Below are 20,617 nucleotides of genomic sequence, written 5' to 3' on the forward strand. Positions count from 1 at the left end.
AATCAAGTCAAGGATGTGTTTTAAATTGAACGATGGGCTTCTCTGTATGTACAGTCTATATTTACTTACAAATTGATTGTTTATATCTGGGTGCAAAGACCAGTGAGATTTCCAAAATTAGTGGTTCTCTGCCCTAATCGGGAAAGTTTGCTACGCGTCTTTTACACGCCGAGAACGCGTCAGTCACATGATTTTGCGACGCGTGATTCTCCATTAAATTAAGTGTATAAACACCAAAATTAAAGGTAAAAACTTAGGAAAACTTAGTATAATATGTTATATTTGACTGATAATTCTATATATCTCATTAAAACCATTGAAATCTAATTATTAAACCCATTAAAACTCGTTTAAAAGTGTAGTTTACCCGATGATTGCTGTTCATTTTTCGTGTCTTTTCCAGAAAAGCCCACTTTTAAAAGAAAAATTTTCTTATAAAAAAACACGCGTTTCAAAAAAATTTAACACATAAAACACGAAAACACGGTTTAAAGTTAAGATTTACCATATAAACTTGATTCATTTGGATAAAAGTAAACAAGATCCGGATCTTGACACACGCTTTATTGCATTAAAAACAATTTCATCATTTGGATCTATTCGAACGCGTTCTTTTATATATAAAGAGGTCCAAAGACGTATTTTTTATCCATTTTCAAAACTTTTATTTAATCATCATCAAAGAAGAATATCAATCCATCTCTTTGAAGAATCTTTTTGAATAACAACCTAGTCGTTCATTAATTACACACATACCACACAATGTCTACACAAGAAACACCATCAAAAGTTACCGCCAACGTTTTATCCAATTTGGATCTTGGTGCTAATTCTCAAAAAGATTTAAGAGCTGAATTAACTGCTGCTGCTGCAAGAAAAGAAGCTTCTTCTAAAAATTCTTCAACTGTTCCAAAAGAAGTTGTTGGTAAAGATCAAGAATATGATGATGCTGAAATTGAAAAAAGATTAAAAGCTTCTGAAGAAAGACATCAACAATTTTTATCAAAACATAGATCTCATCGTCATGAATTAAAAGAACAAGAAAAAGATGAACCATTATTAGTTGAAAATAAACGTCGTTTTGTTTTATTCCCAATTAAATATCATGAAATCTGGCAAGCATATAAAAAAGCTGAAGCTTCATTTTGGACTGCTGAAGAAATTGATTTATCAAAAGATATTCATGATTGGAATGAAAGATTAAATGATAATGAACGTTTCTTTATTTCAAGAGTTTTAGCTTTCTTTGCTGCTTCAGATGGTATTGTTAATGAAAATTTAGTTGAAAATTTCTCTGCTGAAGTTCAAATTCCAGAAGCTAAATGTTTTTATGGTTTCCAAATTATGATGGAAAATATTCATTCAGAAACTTATTCATTATTAATTGATACTTATATTAAAGATCCAAAACAAGCTGAATATTTATTCAATGCTATTGAAACCATTCCATGTATTAAAGAAAAAGCTGATTGGGCTTTAAGATGGATTGCTGATGAAGAAGCTTTATTCGGTGAAAGATTAGTTGCTTTTGCTGCTGTTGAAGGTATTTTCTTTTCTGGTTCATTTGCTTCAATTTTTTGGTTGAAAAAAAGAGGTTTAATGCCTGGTTTAACTTTTTCAAATGAATTAATTTGTCGTGATGAAGGTTTACATACTGATTTTGCTTGTTTATTATTTGCTCATTTAAAAAATAAACCATCTGAAGAAATTGTTGAAAAAATTATTACTGAAGCTGTTTCAATTGAATCTGAATATTTCACTGATGCTTTACCAGCTTCTTTATTAGGTATGAATGCTAAATTAATGTGTCAATATGTTGAGTTCTGTGCTGATCGTTTATTAGTTGCTTTAGGTAATAAAAAATTCTATAATGTTACAAATCCATTTGATTTTATGGAAAACATTTCATTAGCTGGTAAAACTAATTTCTTTGAAAAAAGAGTTTCAGATTATCAAAAAGCTGGTGTTATGGCTGGTACTGAAAAGACTGAATCTAAAGATGCTTTCGCTTTTGATGAAGATTTCTAATCTTTGCCCAATTATGCATATTTGGCTTTTTAATGAATTTTTATGACTTTTAATATTTTTCCTTTTGGTGTTTTTTTTTTAAAAGATTGTTTTACCCATTAATGTTTTATCAGGTTATAAAGGTATAAAGGGGGTTTAAAACTAGTGTATAATATTTCGAAAGAATTTAATTTTTGATATGATTTAAAACAAAATGTAGAGTCTCTTAATTCGCCTTACCCTAAGCACTTAAAAATATGGTTTTCTCTTGTGTCGAATAAGTTTATAAATTCCATGGTTTCTTTTTTGGTTCGTTCTCACTTAAATCCTACAATCGTGAATAATATTCAAACTACTACATCAACAAAATGAAATATCAACAAATTTAAAAATATTATATACAAATATTAAAAATTAAACATTATAAAGGAAAGTAACTCGAAGAATTGAAATTATATAAATCATAACCAAACGATGAGTACTAAACTCATGGGAAATGACCTTTTGTTGGACCAAAATAACCAGCAGCTAAAGAAGTTGGATCTAATAATGCTTGTTGACCTTCACCACCATCAACACCACTTGAAACCACTGTATTACCTCACCACACGACATCTTTAGCATGATATTGAACTGCAAAGAAAATAATCACAGCACCAAATGCAACACCTGCATTTAAAGCTGAAGATAATACATAGTTATATTTTTCAAACCAAGCTAAATATCTTCTCTTGATATAATACATGAAAATGAAACCAAAATATAATGGTGGTAAACCATATGATAAATTATATGGACAAACATTCAAAATACCATTAATAACAACTTGTGGTTCAAAACTTTGTGGGAAATATTTTGGGAAAAAATGAATAATTCCAATGAATAATAAAGCTAATAAAAATCCAATCAAGAATGCATACTTCATAGTTGGATAAAGACCATCGAAAACTTTTTTAGGACCAATAACACCCCAAAGCACACTTGCTGAATAAAAAATACGATCTTCAACACAAGTAAATTTTTGAGCTTGATGTGGTGAACAAAAATCTTTAATATTTGATAAAGACCAATTAACAACACCCAAAGCAGTAAAAGTTTGGAAAAAAATTGCAATAATTTGACCTCTAAATAAAGCTCTTGTTGGGATTCTTGCATAATGAGCCATTTTTTGACATGAAATAAAATTATCAGCTTGTCCATCAATATTATAACCTAAAGCTTTAATAGTCATTAAAGCAACACCATTACCAGGAAGGGCATAACCAACAATTAATTCAACTAAAACATTTAAACCAATTTGAACACCTGTAACTGCATAAAGTAAAGCTAATGGAATTAAAAATACAAAATTTATACCAATTGCAAAAAAAATACCCCATACTGGAGTTTCAGTTTTTGGATATAATTTAACAGTTAAGATACCAAAGATTAATGAAATTAATAAAATTGCCCAATAATAACTATCTGGAACTTCTTTATATTTAGATAAAGCTCTTGAATGAGGATCATTATATCTTTCAATAGCAGCTGGACGTTTTTCTCTGGTATTTTTGGAAAAGATTGATTTAAAATTTTTCAAATTATGAAATAATTCAAAAACATCTTTTTTAATAAATTTTAAAGCAAACCCAACGGTATCCCATTCTTTATAAGTATTAAATAAGAATCCAAATGGATAAAATAAAAAAAAAACAGAATAAACAACTATATTACCAGCAGTATAAAAAGGTGGTGAATAATCTTGATATTTAACAGGATCTAATAAACCATTTGTAATAATTTCAGAAACATCAAATTCTTCACCTTGATTTGTAAAAATTGAAACACTATTTGGTGGTAAATAAGCTGACCATTTAACATTTGAATAATAAACTCCCAAGATGGCAAAAGTACCAATAAACATACCAATAACCATATTTGCAGTTGCATAAAATGGAACGGCTAATGGGTTTACAAGATTAATAACATTAGACCAATCAAAAGTTGAGATTGGATTAATACCTAACCCAGATTGGAACCCTGTTACAACAGCTAAATTAAAATTATCAGGTTTAATCCAAGTCATCCAACTGAAAATTGATAATGCAGTAAATAAATAATTTGGTAACCAAAAATAAACAAACATTGCACCGAAAACAACCCAAAAAAATTTATATTTTGAAATTTTCCAACCATTAATAACTTCTCTTCTTTCAGGTTTTAATAAAGCACGATTTAAAGCTAATGAAGGTAAAATAGTTGGCCATACAGCTCTTTGTGGATAAATAACAAATTTTCTTAAGACACCAGCAAATGAAATACCCATAAATTGAGTTGATAAAGCTAATAAAACTTGATAACCAAATGAAACCCAATCATGACCATAAAATTTTTTTTGAACAATAATATTTGAAGTAACATAAACACCCATATATGAAACATTTGTTATAGTTGATGCAAACATTTGTTCCTTGTATGAATAAGGACCTGGATTTAATGGAATTTTTTTACCAAAGAAATTTATATGCCAATTTGGTATGATAAATTCCCATGCTTTACCACATGGATACATTAAAATTGATAAAACTGCAGGTGGTAAAGAAATTTTTGGTTGTCTATGATAAAAAAATTCATAAACACCTGAACCAATAATTAACCAAATCATTGCAATGGTATAAGATCTTATAGTTTCAACAGGTTCATCAGGATTATTGAAAATATCAGTGACAGATCTAACTTCTGGATATGGAGAATGATAATGGAATAAGACAGCTAATAATTTAGTTTTGAATTGGTCATATGGTGATTCATTAATATTAATATTATGATTTAAGACATCTTGAACATAATCCCAATCTAATTTGGGGAAATTTGCATCTCTTTGATGATTTTTCGATGTAGTTTGGAAAATATCTAAAGCTTCTGTATCAGAAATACTAATAATTTTTGTCAAGATGAATTTTAAATCATCAGTTAAATCATCTTTATCATCATTATTTAAATCTGAACCATGACCAGTTTGATGTAAAAATAATTCAATTTGTTCATCACTTAGAGTTTCAAAAAATTCTTTAATTTTTTCATCATCAAATTTTGGAATTCCATAAGTTTCATCAGCAGCATTTAAATTTGGATCATGTTCTTCAATAGAGATTGTATCATGAGAAGCATGCTTGGTAAGGACTGTTTCCTTGTTGTTTGGATCGTAATCATAATTTTTCTCTTGATCAGAACCCGACGAAGATAATTCTTTAATGTCGGACATAATTAAAATGTTTTGATGGACAAACAACAAACAACTACAGAGTACATAGAATCCAAAGGGTATATTGTTTCATTTATATACAATATGATCATCGGATACATGGTTTATTCTGTGTGTACTTAATCGGATAATGATGTGATGGTACAAGTTCTGCGATAGGCAGCCTTGCAGAGAAATATATGGCTTCTTGCGCGTGATTGTTGCATTGATAAGAAAACAAGTTTACCGAATCCCGATACAGGGAAAGTAGAACCATGGCTTGAAACACAATTATAAACTTGAGATTATTATATTCAAAGCCAAGCTAAAAAGTGTCAAGTGTGTTGTCTTGGAAGATGAAGTCTTGATATAATATACTCAACTTATCCATAGTATCAGTGTATAGCTATTAGCGTACCATTTGATATATTCGTTTCATATCTTTGATAACAATTTCAATTTCCCATAAAAGCAGCCAAAGGTCAAAATTGAAACCTTCGGGGAAATTTTCGATATCGAATCAGTACAAGTGATATTGATTGGATTCAAGAAGCCGTTTATAATTCCTGATAATGCTCTTGTTTGTGAATCAGTGGTGACTCGTAATTGTAAAGAAGTTCTATTGGATAATCAATGATTCAAATTAAGTTGCCCGAAGATTCATGGTAGACTCAAACAACTATATACACCCAGTTTGAGATATAAATATAAGTTTGTCGGTGATTTAAGGTACTTTGTTTGACCTTGATTAGCGGCCATTTTCAATTTGATCAGCAACCATTAAAACTAGTGTTAATTACGGGAATATATGTTTCAACTGACGTCTAAGTTCCTGGATCTCTATTGTATATACCTCTTAATTACTAGTACAGCTTCAATAAACTTTCGATTTAAACTGATAAACATGATTCATGACTCATGATATGACTGTACAACTTCAACGTTAAAATATTCCTTAAACCTTGATTACTTGATTAACCTTAAAAGAAGTATATGCACAAAGTCTAAAAACAGTATAAAATCCTATTTAATCAACCAATTATTTCAAATTAAAATGTCATACACAATAAAGGAGTATCTTAGTATCTTTATTGTATAATCAATCAAATTGAACATAAGCGATTAATAAAGTAGAATAAAGTAGAAATCAAATTATTCACCTATCTATTCAATCAGTACTATTAGTTGATTGGTATTACTACAAAGGGTAAACTACCATTATCGGGTATTTACTCGTTTTAAAAAATGTCATGAAAAACTCCAGTATTAATTCAAATAGTGGTTCACCATATTCTTCATTCATTATATCAACAAATGAGTGTCAAATCTTTGAAAATAATCAAGTCATTGGATAAATTACCTTCATATTTCAAACAAGCAAATGCATCTTTCCTTAGGTTTAAAGAATATCATTCAAAAGATCCATTAATCTCGTATTTTGGTATGTTTATCATTGTATACCCTTTGTAATTAATACTAACTGGGATGATATAGCTGGGTTATTCACTGTTCAGATACTTATAGACTTAGTTACTTCCAAAAATTCAATCACTGGTGAACCATTAGTCCAAGATGAAAAAGATATAACAACTCATTTAATAAATATATTAGAAAATGAACGTTTAAAACTTGAAAAAAATCAAGATTTCAAAGAAATTTTACAATCTCATCAAATTTCAAGAGAATATATCTTGAATTTTATTAATGAACCTTTTGAAAATGTTACAACTTTAATAGAAACTGGTCAAGCATCTGGGTGAGTTTGAACTTATATATTCATTAAGAAAATAGTGTCTAACCATAATGATAGGAAAACAGTAACAGATTTATTAGATTGTGCAGTTATTTATGAAATTGTTAGAGGTTTGTTCCCATTTGAAGAAATCATTGGTTCAAATATATCAATTAAAAGTCAACCAGAAGAAGAAGAAGAAGTTGAATTAAATTTACCTAAAGTCCCCAAAAATGATGATATTAAAGATATTGATGAGACAAAAGAGCTTAATTTACTAAATGTTCCAACTGATTTCAAAAAAAATGTTTCAGAAACTGATAAAACTGATGAAATTAAAGAAGATCAAAGTAATGAAAGTCAAGTTGAAAGAGTGGAATCTAATGAAAGTGAGTCCCAAAAGGAAGAAACCAAAGAAGATAAGTCTAGTGAAGATAAACCAGCAGAGAACTCTAATGAATCAAGCCAGCTTGACGAGAAACAAAAACCTGATGAACAAGACGATGACCTTACAGGAAGCTTAGCCAAACTAGTACAATCAGTAACAGATGATACCAATATAGAAGATCATATATCTCAAAGTATAAAACATTTATCCCCAATTGATTATCAAGACCAAGTATCTAAAGAAGATGAAATAATTAATAAAATAATTAATACAGATCTCAATAGAATTACAGATGATGAAATTAATGAAAGAATTCAATATTGTAAAAAAAATTCCAAAAGAATAATAACATCAATTAAAAAAGGTGAAAATCCTCAAATAAATCCTTTCCATGGTGATAATATTGATAATAAACCTATTTCAAATGAAGATATTGAAAAAGTTTTAAAATTTGCACTTAATGAACCTGATGAAGATGATGAAAAGGAGATTAAATTCCCAGAATTACCAACATCTATTCCAAATGATCAAATAGAGAATGAGGATGAAAAGGAAGAGGAAGAGGAGGAGCTTGAAAAACGTGAAGAAGATATTGAAGATGAAGAACAATCTTTATCAGATTCCAAACCAATACATAAACAATTGGAAAAAGAAGATATTGAACAATTCTTACAAGATGGTGAACTTTTAAATAATGCCTCGAAAAATGCTAAATTTGCAATCTCAGCTATTAATTATGAAGATGTTGATACTGCTATAGGTCAATTGAACAAATCTCTCCATCTATTACAACAATATAAAGATAGAAATTAGAAATAAAATGATAAATAAATTGAAATTTATGTATACCTCTGTGTCCCTTAACTACTTCGCGAAATTGATTACATAATTTATTTGATAATAATTTTTTTCGCGCTTGAATTTTTTTTTCGTTGATGGCCAAATGAATGAAAAAAAATAGCATAATGGTATAATAGAAATTGAATTTAGATAGTTTAGAATCTTTTATCTTTAGAGTTGATCATAGATACTTATAGACGAAGGTATGTTCTTGTTGGGAGAATTATGTTACATATGAGATCAAAAATGGGGGTGTTTCATACGCTTTGAGTTTTGATGGTTTTGTGGTAATTACCCTTTCTGTTAAATGATTCATTTTAATAAGAAAAGTCTTGAAGAATAAATTAATACTAACATTTGGATCAATATAGTTTTACAAGATGAGTACTTCAAGCTGCAGATTCTACGAAAACAAATACCCTGAAATTGACGATGTTGTCATGGTCAATGTTCAACAAATTGCTGAAATGGGTGCTTATGTTAAATTATTAGAATATGATAATATTGAAGGTATGGTTTTACTTAGTGAATTGTCAAGAAGACGTATTAGATCTATTCAAAAATTAATCCGTGTTGGTAAAAATGAAGTTGTTGTTGTTTTACGTGTTGATAAAGAAAAAGGTTATATTGATTTATCAAAACGTCGTGTTTCTGCTGAAGATGTTATAAAATGTGAAGAAAGATATACTAAATCAAAAGCTGCTCATTCAATTTTACGTCACTGTGCTGAAAAATTCGGTATCCCATTAGAATCTCTGTATCAAACTATTGGTTGGCCATTAAGTCGAAAATATGGTCATGCTTATGATGCTTTTAAAATTTCAATTACTGATGAAACTGTTTTCGATGATGTTGAAATTCCAAATCCTGATGTTTTACAAGAATTAAGATCTTATATTTCACGTCGTTTAACTCCACAAGCTATTAAAATCCGTTCTGATATTGAAGTTTCATGTTTTAGTTACGAAGGTATTGATGCTATTAAAAATGCTTTAAGAGCTGCTGAAGATTTATCAACTGAACATTTACAAGTTAAAGTTAAATTAGTTGCTGCTCCTCTGTATGTTGTTACAACTCAAGCTTTAGAAAAACAACAAGGTATTGATATCTTAACTAAAGCCTTAGAAGTTATTGAAGAAAAAATTACAGCTTCTGGTGGTACTGCAACTGTTACAATGGCTCCAAAAGCTGTTACTGCTACTGAAGATGCTGAATTACAAGCTTTATTAGAACGTAAAGAATTAGAAGCTCAAGAATCTGATGAAGATTCTGAAGAAGAAGACGAATAGATTTTAATGGGTATTTTCTAGATAGGAGAAGAGAAATAAAAACATTGCATTACTATTATTAATAATTTTCTTTATTTAAAACAAAATTTATATATTTTGTTTATTTGTATATTGTGTCAAAATTTTATGATTTTATTTAATTAAATATGAACATGTAAATATATATATCATTGATTAATTACGAGTCACCACAGATTGAATAATCTGTTTCATCTTTATGCCATTACTATCATTTACTTCAGATGATAGTCTAACTTCTTCATCATCAGTATCAACATCATCATAAACAACATCTCTTGGAATCATTAAACCTTTATCATAACAATCAACTTTTATACGAATACAAATATTATTTTTCAATTTAGAAGTTTGTTTCATCATTTTTCTTTTGAATTTATTAACAATTTCATATTCATATCTTTTCCGATACATCATATTTGGTAAACATCTTGCAAATATTGTAAAATTTTGTAAATAATTAAAATCTAAAATATCAAAAATTGATACATTGCTTTGAGAAATTTTTAAAAGATCAGTTAATATGGTTAATGTACTTGAATGATGATTATCAAATGCCATTCTTTTAACATATGGATTTGATGAAAATGTATTTTCAACTTGATTAACAATACTAAAATCAGTTGTAGATTCTCTAATCTGGAATGATTTTAATTTTAATTTCCCAGGTCCAAATTCACCAACTTTATATCTAACAACATGTTTAAAAATACAATATAAAAATTGTCTAAATAAAATTCTATTATAACCATTATGTGTAATAATTTGTAAATTTTTTAAATTTTTAAAAATTTTTGTAATCTTGGAACTATGGAAAAATTGTTCATATAATTCAAATTTCCTATTCATTTGTTCATTATTTAAATTTCTTGAACTTGAACAAACACTATCACGACATGTATATGCACAATTTAAATGATCTAAAGTTAAAGTTCTAAGTATATCTGAATTACATAATTCCAATATTTTTTTAGCATTAAATGGATCAGCAAATGATAATCTTAATGTGGTTAAATGTAAAAATGTAAATTTTAATCCAGATCCAATTTTTTTCAAATCAAGTAAAAATTCACCTTCACGCCATTGTCTATAATAAGTACTTATATTTGAATCAATACCACGAACAACTTTTTTCCTTTTGATAAAATCATAACATTGAGTATTATGATATAATTTTGTATAAATTGAAGAAGGATAAGAAATATCTTGACAAAATGATAAATTTGAAGTTAATTTTAATAAATTTATAACAATTATATTTGGAATTGAATTTAATTTCCTATTTGATTCATGAGAATATTCATAACAATCAATAAATGTATCTTCAAAATTTTCTAATGAAATGAAAGTATCATTTGAATTTAAATCAATAAATTTATGATTCTTGGGAACCATGGAAAAATAAACATGAAATAATTTAATTAAAAGTGAAAATTTTATACGTTTATTATAATCCAAAATGTTTTTATTAACAGTTTTGAAAAATTTCTTTAATGCTAATCTGCTTGAAATTATTGAAACATCATTAGAATAAACAAATGGAACTTTAGTTTGTTGTGATATATTCTTACCATTATAACTAATAACAATTATGATACTTTCATAAAGTTTAGGAATAATTTGCCTATAAATTAAAGTACTGCACTTGGCCAAGTTTAGCTTATCCTTTTGATTGAGTTGAGAGCTTATGAATTTGAGATTTTCTTCACCAATATGTGTGAAGAAGTTTTTATTGGGATCATTTAATGCAAATATTGAAGGCATGATGAGTATAGCTTTATTCTTTTTGTCTGCTGATCTATGATGGTATCAAGATATGAAATGAACAGAGGAAAACTGGGAATTCCCAGTATTTAAGCACCAGAATCATTTTCCACTCATTAATTCACTCCATCATATAATTTTACTTCTCATTTTTAAATCTGAGTTGAATTTTGAGTTAACAAATTTTCTGTTTTGAGCGAAATTTGAGATCTTTTTAATTATACGTGGTCGGAATTGGGAAAACTGGGACTTATTTTGAATTCCGGGACGGGATAAACTGCTTTTTTTCAATTAATCAGTAAAGTTTTATGAAGTTTTACAAGTTTTGACACATTTTAAAGAGACAAAAGTGGTTGATAATAGGTATTGTGGGTTTAAAAAGGTATAATCATGAGCTTATTAGTGTCAAATGCTCGTTCTTTGCTTTCAAATTGCTTGAAACCACAAAAAATAACAAATAATCCAATATTAATACCCACAATTAAAAGATATTTTGGTAATACAAATCATTTCAAAGTTGATCAAAGTAAAAATAGTTTGAAAAGTTATGAATACACTTCAGTACTGCTAGAAAAGAATTTAGTTCATAGAAATCATTTAAATCCAACAGAAGCCACTGTTTTAAGATGTACGGTGTTTGATGCTGAAGGTAAATTAGAAGCATTATCAACAGATGTTAAAAGAGCTGATTTAATATCAAACCATGGATTATTTCCAAGAGATTTGAGGAAAATTGAAAAAATTGGATATAATACTGAGATTGCACCATCAATATCTGTTAGAAAAGATTCTATTGTTATTACATTATTACATATTAGAGCTTTAATTAAAGCAGATACAGTTATTATATTTGATGATTTAGGTTCAAGAAATTCACATGCTCAAACTCAATTCATTAATGATTTGGAAAATAAATTAAAAGCTAAGAATGTTGGATTACCTTATGAAATTAGAGCTTTAGAAGCTGTTATGGTATCTGCAATGACAAATCTTGATGCAGAAATGAAAGTTCAAACTACTGTAACAAAGGGAATATTAAATGAATTAGAAGATGATATTACAAGAGAAAAACTTCGATATTTATTAATTCAAAATAAAAAAATTTCAACATTTTCACAAAGAGCTACATTAGTAAGAGATGTTATTGATGAAATTTTAGATAATGATGATGATCTTGCTGGTATGTATTTAACTGAAAAATTAAAAGGTACACCAAGAAATGTTGATGATCATGCTGAAGTGGAAATGTTATTAGAATCTTATTATATGCATTGTGATGAAATTGTTCAAACAATAAATAGTACAATATCAAATGTTCGAACAACTGAGGAAATTATAAATATTATTTTAGATTCTAATAGAAATCAACTTATGTTATTAGGACTTCGATTTTCTATTGGATTATTAAGTATGGGTGCTGGATTATTTGTCGCAGCTGCATATGGTATGAATTTAGAAAATTTCATAGAAGAAGATGATTATGGATTTGGATTAATTGTGGGAATTTCCATGGTTTCCATTGTGATATTATTTGCATATAGTCTTAAGAATCTAAATAAATTACAAAAAATCACAATTGGAGACCATTATAGGCAGAAGATTAAAGATCAGTTATTTTAAGAATCCTATTTAAATAGAATAAAATTGAACGACGTTTATGACTTTAAAATTGAAAAGCTTTGTAAAATATTAGTATTTTAGCGCATTTATGGCCTGATCTGGTAAAAGTGTATATACGCTCGGCCGCTCTTATGTAAGCCCCCAAGAATAAAGGGTGTTTTATCTTTTCAATCAAGAACGGTTTCTTTATTAAAGCAGTTGAGAATCCACAATCTGAGCAAATAAAAACAGGGTCCATTGGTAAACAATCAGATTGAAAAAGGTATAATTACTAGCTGTTTAATATGGTGGACTTTGAAGACATTTTCTCCTTTGAGATCTTCTTCATCATCCTTAGAGAATCTTTGGAAATTATCATTATTGTCTCAATCTTATTAGCATTCTTGAAACAATCATTGATTTTACATCATTCAAGAGATAGTGTTGCATCTAGCTCTGATGAATTGAATAACGAAGAAGTGGATTTACTTCTAGATCAACAAGATGGTGCAGGTGCAGGTGCTACTACTAGATACCCAGATGATAATGTTGAAGGACTTACAGAGACTGGTGAAAAATTATATAAACAATTTAGACTACAGATTTGGTCTGGTAGTTTATTAGGATTATTCGTATCATTAATCATTGGTGGTATCTTCATTACTGTTTTCTATTTAATTGGTACTGATTTATGGTCTTTAAGTGAACATTATTATGAAGGTTCTTTAAGTTTACTTGCATCTGTTGTTATTTCAATTATGGGTTTATTCTTCCTAAGATTATCAAAATTAAAAGAAAAATTTAGAGTTAAATTAGCAAATATATTAATAAATAAAACTCCTGAACAAATTGCAAGTGACAAAAGATCAAAATTCAAGATATATGCTGAAAAATATGCGTTATTTATTTTACCATTCATTACATGTTTAAGAGAATCTTTAGAAGCTTTTGTCTTTATTGGAGGTGTTGGTGTTGGTCAACCATTAAGTACATTACCATTATCATCAATCTTAGGTATTGCAGTAAGTGCAATTGTTGGTGTTTCTTTATATAAAAGAACTGAATCTTTTTCATTAAAAGTTTTTTTAATTTCAACAACATGTTTACTTTATTTAATTGCAGCTGGTCTTTTCTCAAAAGGTATATGGCAATTTGAATTACAAAGATATATCAATTTATGTCATGGTCAAGATATGTCAGAAGTTGGTTCTGGTCCTGGTTCATATGATGTAACAAATTCAGTATGGCATGTTAATTGTTGTAATGGTGAAATGGATGGATTATGGATGCTTTTCACTGCAATCTTTGGTTGGACAAATAGTGCAACTTATGGTTCAGTAATAAGTTATATTGTTTATTGGAGTATTATAATTTTCACATTAAAAAATTTACAATTTGAAGAAACAAATGGTTATTTCCCATGGGTACCAATTAAATTTCAGAAAAAAAGATTATTGAAAAAATATAATTTCTTAAAAGATCGTCAAAAAATTTCAAATAAAAATACTTATATTTCAAGTCATTTATTATCAAATAATCAATAATGGTTATTACATATAACATTGTATCATTGACTCCATTGACATCAATATTTTGTGAATCACTTTTTAAATTCTCACAAATTTTAATGAATATTTATACCATATAACACAAATGACACAAATGTAGGTACCATATATAATCCAAATTCTAGATTAATCCTTATATTGTCAAACTTACTATATTTGGAAGTCTAACCAATCTTTTAAAATTAAAGTTTCAATTGCTATACTGATTAGGAAAACAAGGAGACCAAATTTTATATATAAATACTTGGAAGTATCCTTTAAAACTCTCTGATTCAAGTATGAAGTCGAAGAAATTAAAGAAGACTTATGCCATTATGGATGAACAACAACTGAAAAGATTTATCAAAGATTGTTTAAAGATAATGTCGGGTCGGCTTTAATTTATTAATCCTTTTAGTGACTTTGGGTACTACTTATACTATTTATAACAATGTTCATTAATAAAAACCAAAAAAATACATCAAAATAATCTTCAACAAAAAACAAACTATAAAGAATTTATACTAGAAAGATGATATTCTATGTTTATCTGGCATTTTGAAGCAAAAATCATTGAAATAAAAAGGAAAATCGCCCGGAAATTTGGCAAAAAAGAAAAGCTTGCTTTCACTCAGAGTCGAACTGAGGATCGCTACATTACTAGTGTAGCGCCTTACCAACTTGGCCATAAAAGCTTTGCTTGTTGACTTATAAAATTGGTGTTTACTAGGATCTGTAATTTTAAAATCGAAAAATTGGCTTAAAAAAAACTTAAAGCCGCTGACTGAATTTTGATGTTTTGAATATATTAGATGAATATTTGAAATTTTAGGAGTATAATTATTTGTTTTTTACGTCTTAATGTCTTGTTTTTTGCTGTTCGGAATTCCGTTTTTATTTAAAATATTAAATTTTAAAGTAAAATTAAAAAATTGTTGGTTATAAAAAATATAAATATATTATATTATATTATTTAAATATTATATATTATATATATATAATATTATAATGATATTAGCCCAATTGAATAATTAAATTATTATATAGCATAAGCTGATCGATCTTTGATAATTAATATTGTCATGCGCCTGTACATAAATCACAATATAGATCATATTAACACCTACATTAATCTAGTTTTCTAGAATTAAATTGATATACAGTTGAAGGCTCGTGTATCAAAGCATTTAAAGATGTATAAATTCTCGATATATATTATAAGTTGGGGGACGTATGAGGTATGTGGCTGATAAAGCCGAATTACATTGTCAAGCTATCGTAATTTTAATGAAATATAACTACAATCACCCAACTAGAACTTTTTCAATGTTCGAACTTGTATTGTTTAAAAATATTTAATAATCGAATTGAACTAATTGTTAATTTAAGAAAAAGATATACAATAAATTACATCATAAATTTTCTTCAAATGTAAAAAACATTTGGGAAAAAAATCTATGAATAATCTTGCCAGTTGGAAGGCTTTTCCAATTTGTTAACAGTATGGAATTTTTGACCACATGAATAACCTCTGAAAGTGAAATCATCTTTTGGATTACACATACATTTATGTTCCAATCTAAATTTATCATCAATAGGACAGTTATGGAAAGGAACATGATAATAACCAACATCTGGGAAATAGTGGACTTGGTCTCTTGGTAAGAATAAAGCAGCAGCGATGGAATGAACTGGAGCATCACCCCATCTTTCATAAAAGAACCCACCTGCTTTATCTAAATGTTCGAAATAGTCTGAATAAGCTTTACCTCTCCAGAAGTTCAAATTACCAATTTCAAAATTGGACCAGAAATGACACAAGTTATAAGAGAAACCACCATCATCAGAAACGAAATCCATCATGTTATCAGCTGGTAAATATTCTGGATGTTCTTTGATGAAAGTTCTAGTTTCTTGCCATAAAGTTTCGATAGTAGCAGCATATTCATGTAAAGAAATAGTAAAACCATATTGTTTGTTGTTATCTTTCATCCATTGGAAAATATCATAATCAATATCACAATAAATTTTAACATCAGGTTCAACTCTCCAGTAATATTCATAATCTTGTAATAATTCATGTCTATAAAAGAAACCAGATTCATAACGACACATATGTCTATAAGAAATAGAATCACCATAAATGATCTTGTTTTTCTTCATTTCTTCTCTTGTAGCAGCAGCTTTTTCTAAATCAATCCATTCTGGGAATGACCAATGTTCTTTTGGAATCAAACCATATTTAGTATTACCTGAAACTAAAGCACTAGTAACTCTTTTAAATTCTTCAGTAAACGGTTCATCATTTAAGAAAACCCAATCATGTTTGAATTGTCTGTTGAAACGATCTTCAACTGATCTAATTGAACCGATTAAAGACCATAAATCTTGATTTCTAGCTAATGAAACAAATGTAGCTGCAACTTTACCACCAGAACCCACAGCAGGAGTTTTAGCTTTAGTTTTTTCTTCAGATTTTTCTTGTTTTTCCTTTTGAGCAGCAGCTAAAGCAGGATCAACTGGAGCAGCATTTGAACTTTGTTGATTGTTATTATTTGATGTTGATGGGACATAAGTAGTCGTTGAACCTTTTGATAAGATGAATATGGTTAAAAGGACAGCAGCAGCTACGGCAGCAAACCTAATCAAACGAGCATCTGAACGAGCCATGATAGATACAACTTCTCACTTCCTAAAGGTGTTGATGACTTGACAGGATGAGAAATGTTTCTTTCTGCTAGATTAAATGAATCAGACGATGTAACAAATTTTGATCAACAACGAAGTTTTTCCAATAAATTGTAGTATTTTTAAACTGGACGTGTCTTTTTTTAATCCCTGTTTATAATGGAAAACGCGATCGCGATCGCGACTTTAATAAGCTGGGCTAGACGCCAAAGAGTTTAAGAAGTAGGCATCTTCAGGAAGTTTGTGAGCCTATTATTGGTAACTGAACTGCTGTCTTTTACTTTTATGACACTCTGGAAATTTTAATCAATTTCCATTTCATAGTTCAAGTTGTGTTCTAAATTTGGAGCACTTCACCGTTTTCTATTGTTGATGATTTCACGATAAGCGAGACCTTTTTCCCAAATTAGTTAATTAGCTGATAATATATATAAACAAACCAGCAAATTGACACAATAACATAGTGGAAAAAGCAAAAACTATCTTGAAGATCATCTATTATAATCACCAAAGAAAGAAATTCAATGATACCTGTTTAGTACATATGTGACTATTTGGATTATAATGAGGCAGCTGTTTTTGGTATAAGCTCTTCATGACAAAAAAAATATCGTAATTGACCCTGCTTTAAATTATTCTTTGCATATTTTGAGAGAATGATCAGTTCCCAGGGTCCACTCAGCATGATAAAATCCAGAAACCAACAATCCACCTGAAGCTCTTGACATTCGAGAGTTGATAAATATAATAGAAATTTAAGAAAAAGTTCGATCTAGTTTTTTTCGAAGAGTTTACGTTAGATTTGTAGAATCACGGTCAATTAATTAAATGTCGAAGTAATTACAATACTAAAGAGTTATAAATTGAGTCAAAAGTCAAGACCAAATAAAATACATTACAAATTCAAAGACTATTGATCAACAAATCTTAGACTCAAAGCTGGATGAATTTTAGTTAATGTTGGAATGTCGTAATACTGTATTTTAAACTTTTGAGTTTAATCGGTTTTTTTTCTTCTGAATAAAAATTTTCAAAAGAAAGTAGCAATAGTAAAAGAAATGAACATCAGTCGAATCCAGGCATTATTCTTATTTAAAACTTTTCAGTTTAATTAATCGCATGATATCTGTCTACTTTTCAGATATAATCAAGACACAATCTTTTGAAGTTGTCTATAGTTTTTGACGTGTGAGCGTGTGAGCTTTCAGGTCTTTTCATCTTCAGAAAATTTTACAGCTTTTGAATGTATCTAGTCTAAAAAAATATCACATTTTCAAAACCCGCGAAATTATAGTCTAAAATCTGCCAGCTTTCTGTGTTAAGTTTTAACTTTCATTTCTTTTGCCGTACCTGATTTGAATTTTGGGGCTAAATTTTCAAGTTGGGTCTAAACTTTGAATATTTGAATTTCGAGTCTCAAACTTATAAGCAGCAGTTCCAGTATATAAAATTACAAAGATTACATTTGGTAGTGCAAAACTAGAGTTGGTTAAGTTCTGAGCTTTGAAGGACGTTTACTAGAAGCTTCAAACGTATGCTTAATGATCTATAGCTTATAGGTAGTCTGTATATACTAGGTACTCTATTTTGACGTCATTATAATTAATGTCAATTTCTTGATTGCTCTCATTTTGGACTCAAGATTCAGCCTTAGCCTTCTCCAGATTTCATTTAATCAACTAGTAATTGTTAGAAGTTGATACGTATATATTCAATCATAGTATATACTTAAATTTTATTACGCGTAAATTATAAATCAACGTTAATTTTTCTTTGTTTTTCTATAGGCTTTGGTTGAACTTGGTTGGCATTTCAATTTGAACATCTTTGATTAACATCATTCATATATCACTTACATATTGCTTATGTTGGGTCTTGACTCTTGAGCTTTCACTAGTTGAAGATAACATTTATATAAATTCCCCACAGACTTTGAGAATACGTTGTGCCTTCAATAATGGCTGCTCTGTTTGATATGGGTAGGTAGTAGTAGGTACCTAGGTAGCTCAAGTTCATGCTTCATGCTTTTGACAAATCACAAAATATCAATTTTTATGTTTAGCGAGCGCGTATCAAAAATCTACAAATTAATAAATACCCTCGGAATACAACTTTGTATGATTAACAGTGAATATCAGTCTCATTTCAAAGTAAATTTAGCACTAAACGGGCCTCTATTTTCCTCCTGGTCAGTGGTTCCTGAAGATTTTGTAATTTGATAAAGTAAAGAGAAATTTTGAAGATTACAAGTCTTGAAATTGAGGCCTAGAGTTGTTAATTTAGAGTCATACACCCCACAAAATCGATTCATAAGTTTTGACCTTTTAGTTGATAAACCCATATCTTAATAGAATCTAGAAGGTTTAAGCAGCTAAACATTAGCAGCACGACAGCTTAATTTAAAACATGACTGTATTAAAAATAGTAAACAAAAACAAATTGAAAGTACCATGGTACTACCCAGAAATGTACGTTCCACAGATTTGTATGAATCGGTGATCGGTGGAATCCTTTTTTTTTGCCACCAAGCTGTAATATTTTTGAAGAAGGTTTGAAATGTAAGTATCCGGGGCAGAAATATGTAAGTACATAAACACCTACAGTATTTGTTGACTTTAAAAAGGCCCGAATTAGGCTGGTAGTGATTGTTGAATTATGTATACAACAACCAATTAAGAGAGCATTTCATCGGAGTCGATGTTAATTGGCAAAAGAAGGTTCAATTAATTGTTTTGTAGACGGAAAAGCTAGGCAGCCCTGCGAAGAATTCTTGATTCTTGGAACTAACTGGGGAGCGCCGCTTCAGCTTTTTCTAGACAAAACCAATTGTTTCGTATGTTAATGCTATGCCTATGCCATGCTTGAAAACTCTATTAAGCATACTAAGCCCTCTAGGCTCATATTCAAGAGTACTCAAGAGTTAAGAGTCAAGACTACCTGGTACCAAGTGCCTATTAGTTAGCCAATGTAATGCCTAGATACATGATCAAGAGTACCTTACTTAGAAGTTACTAAATAATAATTTTCAATTTACGCGTTCACAAGAACTTCCAATGAAACTTTATCAATTCTCCGGTAGCTTAAATTTACTTGAATACCTGCCTATTCTGCCTAATTATTTTCTACAAGGATATTAAGATAGCCTTCTTTAAAAAGGTTAATTGAACTTTAAAATAGGCGCTAAGCTGTAAAAGTATAACCATTATGGAGAAATTTAAAGTTTAAAGAAACACGCTACTTATTTTGCCGATATTATAAAGCTCCTAACGTAAACTTTAATAGGCTAGTTGACAAATGAAAGCTGGAAGTTTGAAGTTAGAAGTTAGAAGTTAGCAGCTAGCTCGAAAATCGGGATCCTTTCCCTGTCGTGATCCAATCCCCGGGTTAATCAATCACAATTACCCCATACTTTCTTTGAAGGGATTTGTGATTTGTTTTATCTTCAAACAAATAAGTGACTGCACGTAGAATTACTAAACTTTCGTATAAGGAACTATCAGTCATCGATAATCATACTATCTA

General features: G+C 29.0%; 8 protein-coding genes across 8 annotated transcripts; 5 read left to right on the top strand and 3 right to left on the bottom strand.

Moving 5' to 3' along the window:
• Positions 1-762: 762 nt before the first annotated feature.
• Positions 763-2,028, top strand: BN7_4729 (Ribonucleoside-diphosphate reductase small chain; the record flags this gene model as incomplete). The annotated part of the gene is made up of 1 exon (XM_011274728.1): positions 763-2,028. One exon carries the CDS (start codon positions 763-765, stop codon positions 2,026-2,028), a length of 1,266 nt encoding a protein of 421 aa, XP_011273030.1.
• Positions 2,029-2,608: 580 nt separating this feature from the next.
• On the bottom strand, positions 2,609-5,251 carry BN7_4730 (Oligopeptide transporter; the record flags this gene model as incomplete). Its single annotated transcript, XM_011274729.1, has 1 exon — positions 2,609-5,251. One exon carries the CDS (start codon positions 5,249-5,251, stop codon positions 2,609-2,611), a length of 2,643 nt encoding a protein of 880 aa, XP_011273031.1.
• Positions 5,252-6,544: 1,293 nt separating this feature from the next.
• BN7_4731 (Helicase domino) lies at positions 6,545-8,163 on the top strand (the record flags this gene model as incomplete). The annotated part of the gene is made up of 2 exons (XM_011274730.1): positions 6,545-6,671; positions 7,049-8,163. 2 exons carry the CDS (start codon positions 6,545-6,547, stop codon positions 8,161-8,163), a joined length of 1,242 nt encoding a protein of 413 aa, XP_011273032.1.
• Positions 8,164-8,570: 407 nt separating this feature from the next.
• SUI2 (translation initiation factor eIF2 subunit alpha) lies at positions 8,571-9,479 on the top strand (the record flags this gene model as incomplete). Its single annotated transcript, XM_011274731.1, has 1 exon — positions 8,571-9,479. The coding sequence occupies one exon, from the start codon at positions 8,571-8,573 to the stop codon at positions 9,477-9,479; it is 909 nt and encodes a 302-aa protein (XP_011273033.1).
• Positions 9,480-9,653: 174 nt separating this feature from the next.
• Positions 9,654-11,261, bottom strand: BN7_4733 (uncharacterized protein; the record flags this gene model as incomplete). Its single annotated transcript, XM_011274732.1, has 1 exon — positions 9,654-11,261. One exon carries the CDS (start codon positions 11,259-11,261, stop codon positions 9,654-9,656), a length of 1,608 nt encoding a protein of 535 aa, XP_011273034.1.
• Positions 11,262-11,651: 390 nt separating this feature from the next.
• MFM1 (Mfm1p) lies at positions 11,652-12,881 on the top strand (the record flags this gene model as incomplete). Its single annotated transcript, XM_011274733.1, has 1 exon — positions 11,652-12,881. The coding sequence occupies one exon, from the start codon at positions 11,652-11,654 to the stop codon at positions 12,879-12,881; it is 1,230 nt and encodes a 409-aa protein (XP_011273035.1).
• Positions 12,882-13,165: 284 nt separating this feature from the next.
• On the top strand, positions 13,166-14,404 carry FTH1 (Fth1p; the record flags this gene model as incomplete). The annotated part of the gene is made up of 1 exon (XM_011274734.1): positions 13,166-14,404. One exon carries the CDS (start codon positions 13,166-13,168, stop codon positions 14,402-14,404), a length of 1,239 nt encoding a protein of 412 aa, XP_011273036.1.
• A 1,458-nt stretch (positions 14,405-15,862) lies between these two features.
• Positions 15,863-17,077, bottom strand: BN7_4736 (glycosyltransferase family 15 protein; the record flags this gene model as incomplete). Its single annotated transcript, XM_011274735.1, has 1 exon — positions 15,863-17,077. One exon carries the CDS (start codon positions 17,075-17,077, stop codon positions 15,863-15,865), a length of 1,215 nt encoding a protein of 404 aa, XP_011273037.1.
• Between the last annotated feature and the right edge of the window lie 3,540 nt (positions 17,078-20,617).

The sequence above is a fragment of the Wickerhamomyces ciferrii genome, contig 00180 (assembly GCF_000313485.1).
Source record: "Wickerhamomyces ciferrii WGS project CAIF00000000 data, strain NRRL Y-1031 F-60-10, contig 00180, whole genome shotgun sequence".
Classification (NCBI taxonomy): domain Eukaryota; kingdom Fungi; phylum Ascomycota; class Saccharomycetes; order Phaffomycetales; family Wickerhamomycetaceae; genus Hansenula; species Hansenula ciferrii.